General features: G+C 39.7%; 5 protein-coding genes across 7 annotated transcripts in view; 1 reads left to right on the top strand and 4 right to left on the bottom strand.

The window, feature by feature from the left end:
• Positions 1-13,072, top strand: part of LOC135346931 (mitochondrial 10-formyltetrahydrofolate dehydrogenase-like) — a 40,896-nt gene that overhangs the window by 2,288 nt on the left and 25,536 nt on the right. For both annotated transcript variants that reach the window (XM_064544711.1, XM_064544712.1), the window contains exons 5-6: positions 152-317; positions 547-651. In XM_064544711.1, the coding sequence (XP_064400781.1) occupies positions 152-317; positions 547-651 (271 nt within the window). The remainder of the gene's footprint in view (positions 1-151; positions 318-546; positions 652-13,072) is intronic.
• LOC135346417 (E3 ubiquitin-protein ligase TRIM45-like) lies at positions 1,202-3,431 on the bottom strand. The gene is made up of 2 exons (XM_064544034.1): positions 3,359-3,431; positions 1,202-2,782 (listed from the first exon to the last, which is right to left on the bottom strand). The coding sequence occupies exons 1-2, from the start codon at positions 3,429-3,431 to the stop codon at positions 1,539-1,541; spliced, it is 1,317 nt and encodes a 438-aa protein (XP_064400104.1). The 3' UTR covers positions 1,202-1,538.
• Positions 4,376-7,345, bottom strand: LOC135346938 (E3 ubiquitin-protein ligase TRIM45-like). The gene is made up of 2 exons (XM_064544719.1): positions 7,082-7,345; positions 4,376-6,953 (listed from the first exon to the last, which is right to left on the bottom strand). The coding sequence occupies exons 1-2, from the start codon at positions 7,256-7,258 to the stop codon at positions 5,673-5,675; spliced, it is 1,458 nt and encodes a 485-aa protein (XP_064400789.1). The 5' UTR covers positions 7,259-7,345; the 3' UTR covers positions 4,376-5,672.
• LOC135346933 (E3 ubiquitin-protein ligase TRIM33-like) lies at positions 7,864-12,303 on the bottom strand. Of its 2 annotated transcripts, XM_064544715.1 has the most exons (3): positions 11,974-12,303; positions 11,818-11,878; positions 7,864-9,154 (listed from the first exon to the last, which is right to left on the bottom strand). In XM_064544715.1, the coding sequence occupies exons 1-3, from the start codon at positions 12,148-12,150 to the stop codon at positions 7,938-7,940; spliced, it is 1,455 nt and encodes a 484-aa protein (XP_064400785.1). In that variant the 5' UTR covers positions 12,151-12,303; the 3' UTR covers positions 7,864-7,937. The 2 variants fall into 2 exon arrangements, with proteins under 2 accessions (XP_064400785.1, XP_064400784.1); XM_064544714.1 differs by lacking the exons at positions 11,818-11,878; positions 11,974-12,303 and adding an exon at positions 9,324-9,692 and having other exon boundaries at positions 7,864-9,218.
• LOC135346945 (uncharacterized) lies at positions 10,371-11,777 on the bottom strand. Its single transcript, XM_064544726.1, has one exon. It carries the CDS (start codon positions 11,214-11,216, stop codon positions 10,539-10,541), a length of 678 nt encoding a protein of 225 aa, XP_064400796.1. The 5' UTR covers positions 11,217-11,777; the 3' UTR covers positions 10,371-10,538.

Below are 13,072 nucleotides of genomic sequence, written 5' to 3'. Positions count from 1 at the left end.
TGTACATACTCCCTTAGTTGTAGTGCCAATGGCATCTATTTTCCACCCCTCCATAGGCGTTCAGTCTGACAAGCAAGACTGTACATACATATGCAATAATTCGGCCATTACTGAGTAGTCAGTACCCATTATTTCACCCCTCTTCCTATAGGACTCTGATGGAGGGAGACCGCAAGGCTGGGTTCAGTGTGTTCTGGGCTGATGACGGCCTGGACACTGGACCACTACTACTGCAGAGGGAAGCAGACGTGGACATTAATGACACTGTCGACTCTGTCTACTCACGCTTCCTCTACCCTGAGGGCGTGAGGGCTATGGTGAGTGGGCGTGATAGGTGCAAGAGTGTGTAAGGGCTATGGTGAAGGGGTGTGAGTGGGCGTGATAGGTGTGTGGAGTGTGTGAGGGCTATGGTGAGGGGTGGGTTGAGCAAGACATGTATGGATACGTAACTTTGATGGAGGATTGTGAGAATTAAACAACTCTATACGTGTGCAGAAAACTTTTGTACAGTGTATGTTAGTACTGCCCTTATCTCTGTTACTGTAGGGTGATGCGGTTGGTCTGATCCAGGAGGGGAAAGCCCCCCGGATGGTCCAATGGGAGGGCGGGGCGACCTATGACCCCATCTGGCAAAAGAAGGAAGTAGCCGAGGTGAGCAGTACATTATAATTATATGTGCTGTACTCTTGGGTACTGTACATATAATTATATTTTTTTTCTTAGCCAATGTGCGTACAGTTTCTCTACAATAATTATACGTTATTCTCTAATCTCTGTGTATATTATACTTAACGTTGGCTCACAGTGTTCTTTAATTGATGGTTAAAGTACGATCAGGTGCTTTTGTAGAATTTTAATTTGTTTCTTATTTAAGTACATGTGTGATGTACGATGTGCCCAAGGAATGGATATGCAATTATTTGACTTCATGTTAACCTTCAGTCTTTAACAAACCTCGTTTAGTATTTGGTTGCTGTAATTTCAGCCATGACATTATAGTGTATGTGCTGTGCACAGTTTTCCATAAGTAACATTGAGTTGTATGTTCGTAATAATTATGTACAATAAAAGGTGAACAGTACAATCATACATTATGTGTGCTGTACTCTTGGGTACTGTACATATAATTTTATAATTATGAGTACAGTTACTCTATATAATATAAGTGTATTCTCTGTGTATTGTAATGCAACGTCCATACTCAACGTTGGCTCAAGGTGTTCAATTGAAGTACTATCACATGTAAGTGTCTTTGTGTAAAGCAATTTGTGTCTTTATTACATGTACAATAATTATACCAAGAGTTCATGAACTCTTGATTATACTAACAGTGCATTATTTTGTATACGTACAATCCAGGACTACAGTATGCAATTAGGTCACTGTTCTTTCAGTCATGACATTATATGGTGTACAGTGATGTGCAGTTTTCCATAAGCAACGTTAAGTAGTAGATTATGTTTAGAAAGCAAAACTTTGTTACTGTATATGATGATGCAGTTCTAGTTTCTAATTCCATAGAGTGGTAGTCTGACGTTTCACCTAGGGATACTACATACTTCGATACGGTATTCAGAGGCTTTGTGTAGCTCTATGCCTCCATAGTCACCATTGATTTGAAATGTAATTGTGTAAGTAGTTGATAGTTTAGGAGTGAACTTAACTGTCCAACTGTTTGCTGTAGCATTTTCCTCAGTTATACATTCATAATATATCCTTCGATCATATTTGTCTTCTTGTGCATAAGTTGCTGAAGCAGTTAGTTTAGGAGGTTTCCATTTATAGTTCATTACTGCTGTTACTTGAAACGTAATACTACAACCATGAGAATATGGAACACGATTCTGTAGCTCTGTGGTGATAATTATATTAGGCGTAGGAGTTGCTATTTGTATATCTCCAACTGTCGTATCTGTTCCCCTCTTCCTCTGAGGTTGTTTAAATTCAAGGGTTTTCATTTCGATTTTATTTGTGGACCGACTATCCCATTCTAGCTGACTCAGCTCTTTCAGTCTGGAGGTGACTTGTGCACAGAGGGCCAGTAGTTCCGTGTCTTCCTTGCAGGCTAGAGCTCTTCTGGCAAAGCTCAGAGCACCTTCCATGCTCGTAATGGCTGTCTCGTGGTATTCTTTCTGTGCCCACAATTCTTTGAGGTCTTTCGTACAAGCATCGTCAATCTCCTTGTGTAGTTCTTTACGCCTTGCTTCAAGTTGTTGGATGAGAAAATCAACCTTCTTATCAACTTGAGCTTTAAGTGGAATGGGAGCTTCTATCTTTTCCTTTTCAAGGGTAGTAACATATTTCAAGCTGTCTTTATATTCCCTCAATTTTGAATCTGTTTCTTTCACAAGATTGTTGATAGTTTTTTCCACTTGTTGTCTTGTTTTACCATCAATGCTTCCAATGTCATGGCCGTTGTGTAGCCCCACAAAGCACAGGAGGCAGGCCAAGCTTTTACAACTCTTGCAGTAAAGCTTTAGCGGTTCTTCAGGGTGAACACTACACGAATAGTTCTTCTTTGACCGGGGCTTGAAATCAAGAGCCTTCCCAGGAGTGATATTGACTGTCTTGTGATCTCGATAAGCCTTAAGTCTCTTGTGAGCTATCAAGCACTCTTCACACAGGTAGTCTGAGCAGGTGTGGCAGTACGCCACTGGTTTGTTGCTATCATCACATTGCTCACAAACTGGTGTGGTTGTAGCAGCTTGATTCTGATTAGCAAGTGTGTAATCATCAGTGGAACCATGGAGACCACTGGTAGGAACCTGTAATGGAATGTTGTCTTAGCAGTGCATGTCGTACGGATACCAGTTAAGAAACAGGATACAAACATATAATTTTTATTAACGACTCATTATATCTGTTAGTTTGTTTCTATCTGATGTTTAGCTTTGCACTGAGGACAGGTTAGGCTTTTCTTGTCTTTGTTTCTCTCATGAGCTCCTTCCAGACAATGGAGACAGAAGCTGTGACAACACGGCAACACTTTGGGATTCTTGAAGTTATCTAAGCAAATGGAACATTTCAGCTTTTCTTTTACTGCACTCTCTGCCATTTTCGTCGTTTAGCTATTCTTTGAAATCATGTGATATTGACCTTTTGTGTCTTATATAATGGGTTGCCTATAATGGCCTTTGTTGTGGAGTACAATGTACTTGGAAATATCGGTACTGCTAGTGGCTGCATGTATACTCCTATACCACACTTACGTCACCACTAATTGATCTCATTGGTCAGAATATTAGCATACAGCCCATGCAGGCATGCACAGTGCAATCTTATATACATGTAGAAGTGGCCCTTACTAATATAATAATTATGTTCACTATTATTTATTAAGTATCCCCTGAACCCATACTGATAGCCCTTCTAAACCCATAGCCCCACTCTGCAAACACCAACACTTTATTGGCCTGCATGTGGGCAGCCATATTGATACTGGTATCTACGGTAGCTGTTTGTTAGTGCTTTTGAAAGACTCTCTCATAGCAGAGTTTGAGTTGTTACAGGTGAAAATAAGTTTTTATGTGCAACCTGAATTCAAACTAAAGGTGGTTGAATTTGCTGGGGTGTTAGTAGGCCCAATAAATGCCTCTCTCAAAGAATAACCTCCTTTGCCAGCAAAATGAAACATTCAGTAGCCACGGCCTCTGATCGAGCATATATACGGTAGTCACATGATAATTTTTAGGTCTGTATTGTGATGACATAATTATGGTGTAAGCAGTTGTGTAAAATTTTCAATAGCACATTACATAATAGTGGCAGATTTTGATGTTAATTAAAGCTTTGTTGTCGAATAAAAGCTAAGAAGCTGAACTAACACTCTGGCTATATACACCCCGGCTTTTATTCGAGGTAGGCCTATTACGTATTTACAGCTGAAGTGATCCTGTACCAATAACAATGGAAAAGGATCACTAGAGTAGAAAGCTAGAATTGTGACTGGTTTGTTGTTTCGGGAGGCTTCTTTGCTGGCTCTGGATCGTAGCACCAAGACCATACTACTCTAAGACTCCAGGCTTCTTCACTGTAATCATAGCCACAGTGCATGTCTCATGTACCATGCACTAAACTCTGTTCTCAAATCTTTCAGCATGCCTCCCAGTCTGGTTTAGTTTCTACTGCTCCTGAGTTGCTGTGCTAGACAGCTCAGTCATACATCACTACATGCGCATTATATCACTCCTCCTCTAGTTTCTTCATAATCATTTAATAGCTAGTAGGTTCATGTAGTTCCGAGTGCTCTACATTTTTCATGTAATTATTTATATTTGTTCAGCACTGTTACAGTAGTTTATTAATAGTTAGATACTGTTTAGGAGGTATCTATGGGAATTATAAGCCCAAAGGCCTGCTGTAGTATCCCGAGCGAAGCGAGGGTACTACGAGTGCCTGCGGGCTTATAATTCCCATAGATACCGACTAAACAGTATCTAACGAGTTTAGTTGCTAGGTTCATTTCAAAAACTAACCTAAAGAATGGACGCGGACGAAGACCTAGGCCTAGACAAGCTCTTTTCTGAAGAAGTACTCGGCATAATAATGACCGAGCCCATAGACCCCGCCCTCTAAATGTGGAGGCGGAGCTGGCTACTCTTTCTACAGAACAAAGAAAGGAGGAGGAGCTGGACAAGCCAACAGAACCTGCACAATCTTCTCTACCTAACTCAAAGCGAATGAAGCAAAGTGTCTGCAGGCCTCTTATCACGGCAGGTGCAGTGTACAGTTTGGATAGTGATATCTGCATAAGGTGAATAATTAGAATGGAAATCCCGGGATTGACCTGTTCAAGGATGCTTGTTTTGCTGACTTTCGAGTGTGCCTAGACTCCGAAATGAAGCGCTTGCAGAGAGCTGGACTAGGGTCACAAAAGAAGGCTGAACCTCTAATACATACTCCGTGCAACTGCTGCTACTAGACTCTACAACGCTGGAGTGGACGAACAAATGATAATGGAAACAACTGGACACCGAAGCTTGGAAGGAGTTCGCAGCTACAAGAGAACTTCTGAGTGTCAAAAGAAGTCAGTTTCAGACATCCTCAACGTAAAGCCAATTAACATATATACTGGCACACACTAATCACTCACAGATGGCAGTGCAACAAAACTCACAAACCAACTGCTGTCAATTTATGCCTCCAAACTTTAACTTTAGTGCCTGCAACGTTATACCATCGATCTCTCTATATGCCTACATCCAACAACCAACGTATTAACAGCGACTGAACATTATAATTTTTTGTCATTACCAAAACAAAACAGTTACTTCTCATTGTTTTTTATAATACAATAATTATACAAAACACATGTTTGAAAAACACAAAAATTAATAATGAATGGTTGTTGTGAACATGAAAATTACAGGTTTATATGAGAATTTACAGGTTAATATGGGAAATATAAACCCTGTACTGACCAATCAGATTGCTGGATTCTGGGCTACTAGTAACTAATTGTGAAATTTGACCTCTGTACAAATCCACCTCTCATAGTCATACAAATGACTTGTGTGCTACACCCCCCATATGCATGCATGAGATTTGTCATTCCTAGAATAAATTTTTCTTAGACCAAGGCATTTTGCGCCATACATTACAATCCTTACTACACAATCTGATACATGTATAATTATGACCAGTGTATATGATGCAGTTCTAATTCCAATAACTTAAATTCTCGGAGTTTTTCTTCTTGTTGGTTTATAATACAGTTCGATGCGATAGTCATAAGCTTTGTGTAGGTCTATGCCTGCATAATCCCCATTGACTTCAAATGTAATCAGGTAGACACTTGGTTGCGTAGGAGTAAACTTCACTGTCCAACTGTTTACTGTAGCATTTTCTTCTGTTGTAATTTGATCACGTTCATAGCAGTTCTGGGATGTATAAGTTGCTGAAGCGGTTAGTTTAGGAGGTTTCCATTTCCACTTAAAATTCACTACTGCCGTTACTTGAAACGTAATACTATAATCAGGCAAGTAAGAAAATGGAGCATGCTTACCTAGCCCTGTCACTGTAATTTGTATATCTGGTGTAGAAGTTTGTATCTCTCCAACTGTCGTATCTGTTTCCACCTTTTTTGGACTAACCACGAGAGGCTGTGCATATGTTTGTTCGTTCGCTTCTTTGAATTCAACAGTTGTCATTTCGATTTTCACTGTCGACTGACTATCCCATTTTAGCTGACTCAGCTCTTCCAGTCTGGAGGTGACTTGTGCACAGAGGGCCAGTAGTTCCGTGTCTTCCTTGCAGGCTAGAGCTCTTCTGGCAAAGCTCAGAGCACCCTCCATGCTCGTAATGGCTGTCTCGTGATATTCTTTCTGTGCCCACAATTCTTTGAGGTCTTTCGTACAAGCATCGTCAATCTCCTTGTGTAGCTTTTTACGCCTTGCTTCAAGTTGTTGGATGAGAATATCAACCTTCTTATCAACTTGAGCTTTGAGTGGAGTTGAAACTTCTGCTTTCTCTTTTTCAACAGCAGAAACATATTTCAAATCATCTTCGAATTCTTTCAATTTTAAATCGATATCTTTCACTAGATTGTTGATGATTTGTTCTACTTCTTGTCTTGTTTTGCCATCGATGCTTCCAATGTCATGGCCGTTGTGAAGCCCCACAAAGCACAGGAGGCAGGCCAAGCTCTTACAACTCTTGCAGTAAAGCTTTAATGGTTCTTCAGGGTGAACACTGCACAAATAGCTCTTCTTTGCCTGGGGCTCGATATCCTTTCCAGGAGTGATATTTACTGTCTTGTGATCTCGTCGAATAGCTTTTACTCTTTTGTGAGCTTTCAAACACTCTTCACACAGGTAGTCTGAGCAGGTGTGGCAGTACGCCACTGGTTTGTTGCTATCATCACATTGCTCACAAACTGGTGTGGTTGTTGGGGCTTGTTTCTGATTAGCAATAGTGTAATCATCGGGGAAACCGCGGGGACCATTGGTAGGAACCTGTACATAAAATTAATAGAATTTAAAACAACTTTTATATAGTTAGTTGTCAGTACATATACGTAGGGATACTAGTTAGTGTATACAATCTTTACAAACATTTTAAACAGGTCTTATAATTATACTACCTGATGATTAGCCTTGCACTGAGGACAGGTTAGGCTTTTCTTGTCTTTGTTTCTCTTGTGAGCTCCCTCCAGACAATGGAGACAGAAGCTGTGACAACACGGCAACACTTTGGGATTCTTGAAATTGTACAAGCAAATAGAACATTTCAGCTCTTCTACCACTGCACTCTCTGCCATTGTTTTGATTTTAGCTCTTGGAAATCATGTGATGCATGAACAGTTTGACCTTTTGTCCTTTTGTGTTGCTTTCCTGGAATGCTTACTAAAGTCTATTTGTGTTGACCTTCATAATATTGTCATAACTTCCATACTTCACTGAAATTTAAATTGTCATATTCCCATTGGATTCCTTGTTAAAAAGTGCTTCAATGTCTGTATGTTTTAGAGGTGATAAGCTCCAACCAACTAACAGTTTCAAGAAGTCTCTGTCAGGCATACATGTATGCATTAATGAAGCCATAAATGACCACACAATTTCCTCCACTCCAATAAACTTTAGCAAATGTGTGTATTGTTCTTGTCTGTGGTGTATATATTAGCTGTGACACAAGTTTGTGATGCTGAATCGTAATGAACAAATGTTATAATCGTGGTACTTTTTGAAAACTATATGCACACTTTTATTTATGTTGAACTATTTGTTCAGCACTGTAGTTTATTTGACCGATCCGCCTCTTTATCTCATAGTTGTGCACTTGCTTGCTACATCCCCATACGCATGCATGAGAATAAATGAACCTAGACCAAGGAATTTTGCACCACATGTGCTTCATTCATTATAGTTACACTTAGAACATGCGATCTTATACATTTATGTAACCAAAACATTGTCATGTAATTATTGTATGATGCAGTTCTACCAACTCAATTTATTCTCATGTACTTCCATTTGCTCCTCCTCTAGTGCACTATAATGTACATGTACTTCGATCTGGTAGTCCAAAGTTTTGCGTAGGTATGTGGCTCCATACTGCCCTTTGACTTGAAGTGTAATCGTGTAAGTATTTGTTTCTTTAGGAGTGAACTTGACCGTCCAACTGTTTGCTGTAGCATTTTCTTCAGTTATACATTTATATGTGTCTTGACCGTATTCATAGTCATAGTACAGGGCTGTATATGTTGCTGAAGCAGTTAGCTTAGGAGTTTTACATTTAAAATTCACTGCTGCCGTTACTTGAAAGGAAATACTACAACCCTCAGAAAATGGAACGCGTTTTTGTAGCTCTGTGGTCCTAATTTTTATATCTGGCGTAAACGTTTGTACATGTATATCCCCAACCGTATCAGTTTCCTGTTCATTAGTTTCTTTGAATTTGACGTTTTTCATTTCGATTTTCTCTGTATTTTGACTGTCCGATTTTAGCTGACTCAGCATTTCCATTTTGATAGTGACTTGTGCACAAAGGGCCAGTAGTTCTGTGTCTTCCTTGCAGGCTAGAGCTCTTCTGGCAAAGCTCAGAGCACCCTCCATGCTCGTAATGGCTCTCTTGTGATATTCTTTCTGTGCCCACAATTCTTTGAGGTCCTTCGTACAAGCATCGTCTATCTCCTTGTGTAGTTCTTTACGCCTTGCTTCAAGTTGTTGGATGAGACCATCAACTTTCTTATCGACTTGAGCTTTGAGTGGAATGGGAGCTTCTGCTTTTTCCTTTTCAACTGCAGAAACATATTTCAAAGTGTATTTGAATTCTGTCAATTTCGAATCTGTTTTTTTTACTAGGTCTTTGGTGGTTTCTTCCACTTCTTGTCTTGCTTTACCATCGATGCTTCCAATGTCATGACGGTTGTGTAGCCCCGCAAGACACAGGAGGCAGGCCAAGCTCTTACAATCCTTGCAGTAAAGCTCTAGTGGTTTTTCGTGATGAACACTGCACGAATAGCTCTTGTTTGCTTGGGGCTCGATATCAAGAGCATTTCCAGGAGTGATATTGACTGTCTTGTGATCTCGAACAGCTTTTACTCTTCTGTGAGCTTTCAAGCACTCATCACACAGGTAGTCTGAGCAGGTGTGGCAGTACGCCACTGGTTTGTTGCTATCATCACATTGCTCACAAACTGGTGTGGTTGTAGCAGGGTTACATTTCTGATTGGCAAGGGTGTAATTGTCTGGGAAACCACGGGGACCATTGGTAGGAACCTGTAATAAAGTGTTCAAATAATTATGGATACCTGTTAGCTAGTTTGTTAATACAAATTTAAAAAACATGTCTTGTAAGCTATGTAGAATTGTTTCTACATGTACCTGATGTTTAGCTTTGCATTCAGCACAGGTTAGGCCATTCTTGTTTTTGGTTCTCTCGTGAGCTCCCTTCAGACAATGGAGACAGAAGCTGTGACAACAGGGCAACACTTTGGGATTGTTAAAGTTGTCCAAGCAAATGAGCTCTTCTTTCACTGCACTCTCTGCCATTTTTAATAGCTCTTCTAAGAAATCTGACATGTGATGTTGCCTAATGTGTGGTACTAATTGCATTTTGTCTGTCTGTAGTGTGGTGTGGCTGTATCTATCACTAATTAGTGGCTTGCTGTTTTATGAAACTGCATGTGTACCCTGAACTACATATGCATGTCTTCTTGTCTTCTTTTTACATTAATTGTGTAGCCACACCCTTCTAGACTCATAGCCACACCCTACTGAGAATTCTGATCAAAGCATATACGGTACACATAATTATGTTCTTAGTACAAATTGTTTTAGCATTCTAGAAGCCATAAACTGTGGCTAGACCCGCCCACCAATGTCATTCAGTCATAAAATTAGGTGTGTTTTGGCCAATTTTAAGATTCCGAAAACATAATGCGACATTATTTTATGCGTCTCAAATAATTCCTTGATTATACGCCACAATTTCAATAAGGGATTGTATAGGCCTCAAATAAAACCGATTAATTGTGTTATGTGGTTGCACATGGAAAGTGCTGACTTTAGTTATACCGTATAGCGCGAAATTTTCGCGGATTTCGTGGGTTAGCAATCCTACACGAAAACTAAGTCCACGAAAATTGTTCTTTAATTAGAATTATCTGCTATAACGTGTAAAGATTTAAAGGCGTGGTTTCTGGTAAGCAGTCATTCCGCGAACATTGTGCAACGAATGCTTTTAGAGGCCAATCCACGAAATATAAGTGCCTCAAAAATATCGCGCTATACGGTAACTAAAGTCAGAATGACAACATTATGAGGGCCAAACTCATCACGAATAGATTTAATGGTCTGTATGTTTGCTCGAGGCTTTACAATGTAAGTACGTAGCTCTACATGCGATATTCACTAAATTGATGATTTAAATGTAGGTTGATAAACGTAGATTGTTGTTGTGGGCCTTGTATACAGTGTAAAATATGATCTGCATTTCGTATGCATGGTTACACGCACTTAATAAATTGTACGTTTTAAGAGATCATTACAGTCATGTGCACAGTATGTACATAACTTATAACTACATGACTGTGTCAATTACAATCTAATTTTTCTTTTGACAAAATCTGGATACACGTGTGGTTCACTTTTGACTCTCTCTACCTGAACGATATGTTCAGTACTGCCTTCCAGAATTGTGTCTCCATATTTCCCACATGCTAGAATTACAATTCTGTACTTCTTTTCAGTTTTAGGATTGAACTTGACTGTCCAACTATTGGGTTCAGCATTTTCTTGAAAATCAAATTGTTCAGCACCGTAGTAAGATGCTGGGTAACCTTTACGTGAATCAGTGGCTGAAATAGTTATTTTTGTGTTGTTTAGAGCATTCTTTCCATTAATTTTCACTCTTGCTGTAACTTGAATGCGAGCGTCTTCACCTAAAGGATATAGGACACGATATTCTTGTTTATCGGTGGTGATTTGTATGGTTGGCCTAGCAGCTGTTGATCGTAACTCCCCAACAAGTTTAAAACTGGATGGTACTTCCCCCTTTTTTAAACGAACCACTACAGGATGTGCATACATGTATGTTTGCTCGTTAGTTTCTTTGAATTCAAGGGTTGTCATTTCGATTTTCTCTGTGGCTTGACTGTCCCATTTTAGCTGACTCAGCTCTTTCAGTCTGGAGGTGACTTGTGCACAGAGGGCCAGTAGTTCCGCGTCTTCCTTGCAGGCTAGAGCTCTTCTGGCAAAGCTCAGAGCACCCTCCATGCTCGTAATGGCTGTCTCGTGGTATTCTTTCTGTGCCCACAATTCTTTGAGGTCTTTCGTACAAGCATCGTCAATCTCCTTGTGTAGTTCCTTACGCCTTGCTTCAAGTTGTTGGATGAGAAAATTAACCTTCTTATCAACTTGGGCTTTGAGTGGAATGTGAGCTTTTGTTTTTTCTTTTTCAAGGGTAGAAACGTATTTCAAGTTGTCTTCGAATTCTATCAATTTCGAATCTGTTTCTTTCACCAGATTGTTGATACTTTGTTCCACTTTTTGTCTTGTTTTGCCATCAATGCTTCCAATGTCATGGCCGTTGTGTAGCCCCACAAAGCACAGGAGGCAGGCCAAGCTCTTACAACTCTTGCAGTAAAGCTTTAGTGGTTCTTCGGGATGAACACTGCACAAATAGCTCTTCTTTGACTGGGGCTCGATATCAAGAGCCTTCCCTGGAGTGATAGTGACTGTCTTGTGATCTCGAAGAGCTTTTACTTTTTTGTGAGCTTTTAAACATTCTTCACACAGGTAGTCTGAGCAGGTGTGGCAGTACGCCACTGGTTTGTTGCTATATCACATTGCTCACAAACTGGTGTGGTTGTAGCAGCTTGTTTCTGATTAACAAGAGTGTAGTCATCGAGGAAACCACAGGGACCATTGGTAGGAACCTGTAATAAAAGCCAGCCGACCGTATAGTTAATCTTTGTCAGTACATGTACGTAAGATACTTAGTTAGTTTGTATACATAGCTAATAGTTTCTACCTGATGTGGAGCATTGCACTGAGGACAGGTTAGGCTTTTCTTGTCTTTGTTTATCTCGTGAGCTCCCTCTAGACAATGGAGACAGAAGCTGTGACAACACGGCAACACTTTGGGATTCTTGAAATTGTACAAGCAAATAGAACATTTCAGCTCTTCTACCACTGCACTCTCTGCCATTGTTTTGATTTTAGCTCTTGGAAATCATGTGATGCATGAACAGTTTGACCTTTTGTCCTTTTATGTTGCTTTCCTGGAATGCTTATGAATATCACTGTCTCTTTGTGTTGACCTTCATAATAATTATTGTCATAACTTCCATATTTCACTGAAATTCCAATTGTCATATACCATTGGATTCCTTGTTAAAAAGTGCTTCTATGTCTGTATGTTTTAGAGGCGATAAGCTCCAACCAGCTAACAGTTTCATGAGAAGTCCCAGGCATACATGTATGCATTAATGAAGCCATAAATGACCACACAATTTCCTCAACTCCAATAGACTTCAGCGAATGTGTGTATTGCTCTTGTCTGTGGTGTATATATTAGCTGTGACACAAGTTTGTGATGTTGAAAAAATATTATAATCGTGGTACTTTTTGAAAGCTATATGCACACTTTTATTTATGTTGAACTATTTGTTCAGCACTGTAGTTTATTTGACCGATCCGCCTCTTTATCTCATAGTTGTGCACTTGCTTGCTACATCCCCATACGCATGCATGAGAATAAATGAACCTAGACCAAGGAATTTTGCACCACATGTGCTTCATTCATTATAGTTACACTTAGAACATGCGATCTTATACATTTATGTAACCAAAACATTGTCATGTAATTATTGTATGATGCAGTTCTACCAACTCAATTTATTCTCATGTACTTCCATTTGCTCCTCCTCTAGTGCACTATAATGTACATGTACTTCGATCTGGTAGTCCAAAGTTTTGCGTAGGTATGTGGCTCCATACTGCCCTTTGACTTGAAGTGTAATCGTGTAAGTATTTGTTTCTTTAGGAGTGAACTTGACCGTCCAACTGTTTGCTGTAGCATTTTCTTCAGTTATACATTTATATTTATATGTGTCTTGACCGTATTCATA

Source organism: Halichondria panicea, chromosome 13, assembly GCF_963675165.1.
Source record: "Halichondria panicea chromosome 13, odHalPani1.1, whole genome shotgun sequence".
Lineage (NCBI taxonomy): Eukaryota > Metazoa > Porifera > Demospongiae > Suberitida > Halichondriidae > Halichondria > Halichondria panicea.
The sequence above is the reverse complement of the archived record's forward strand: the minus strand, read 5'-3'. Positions and strand labels throughout refer to the sequence as shown.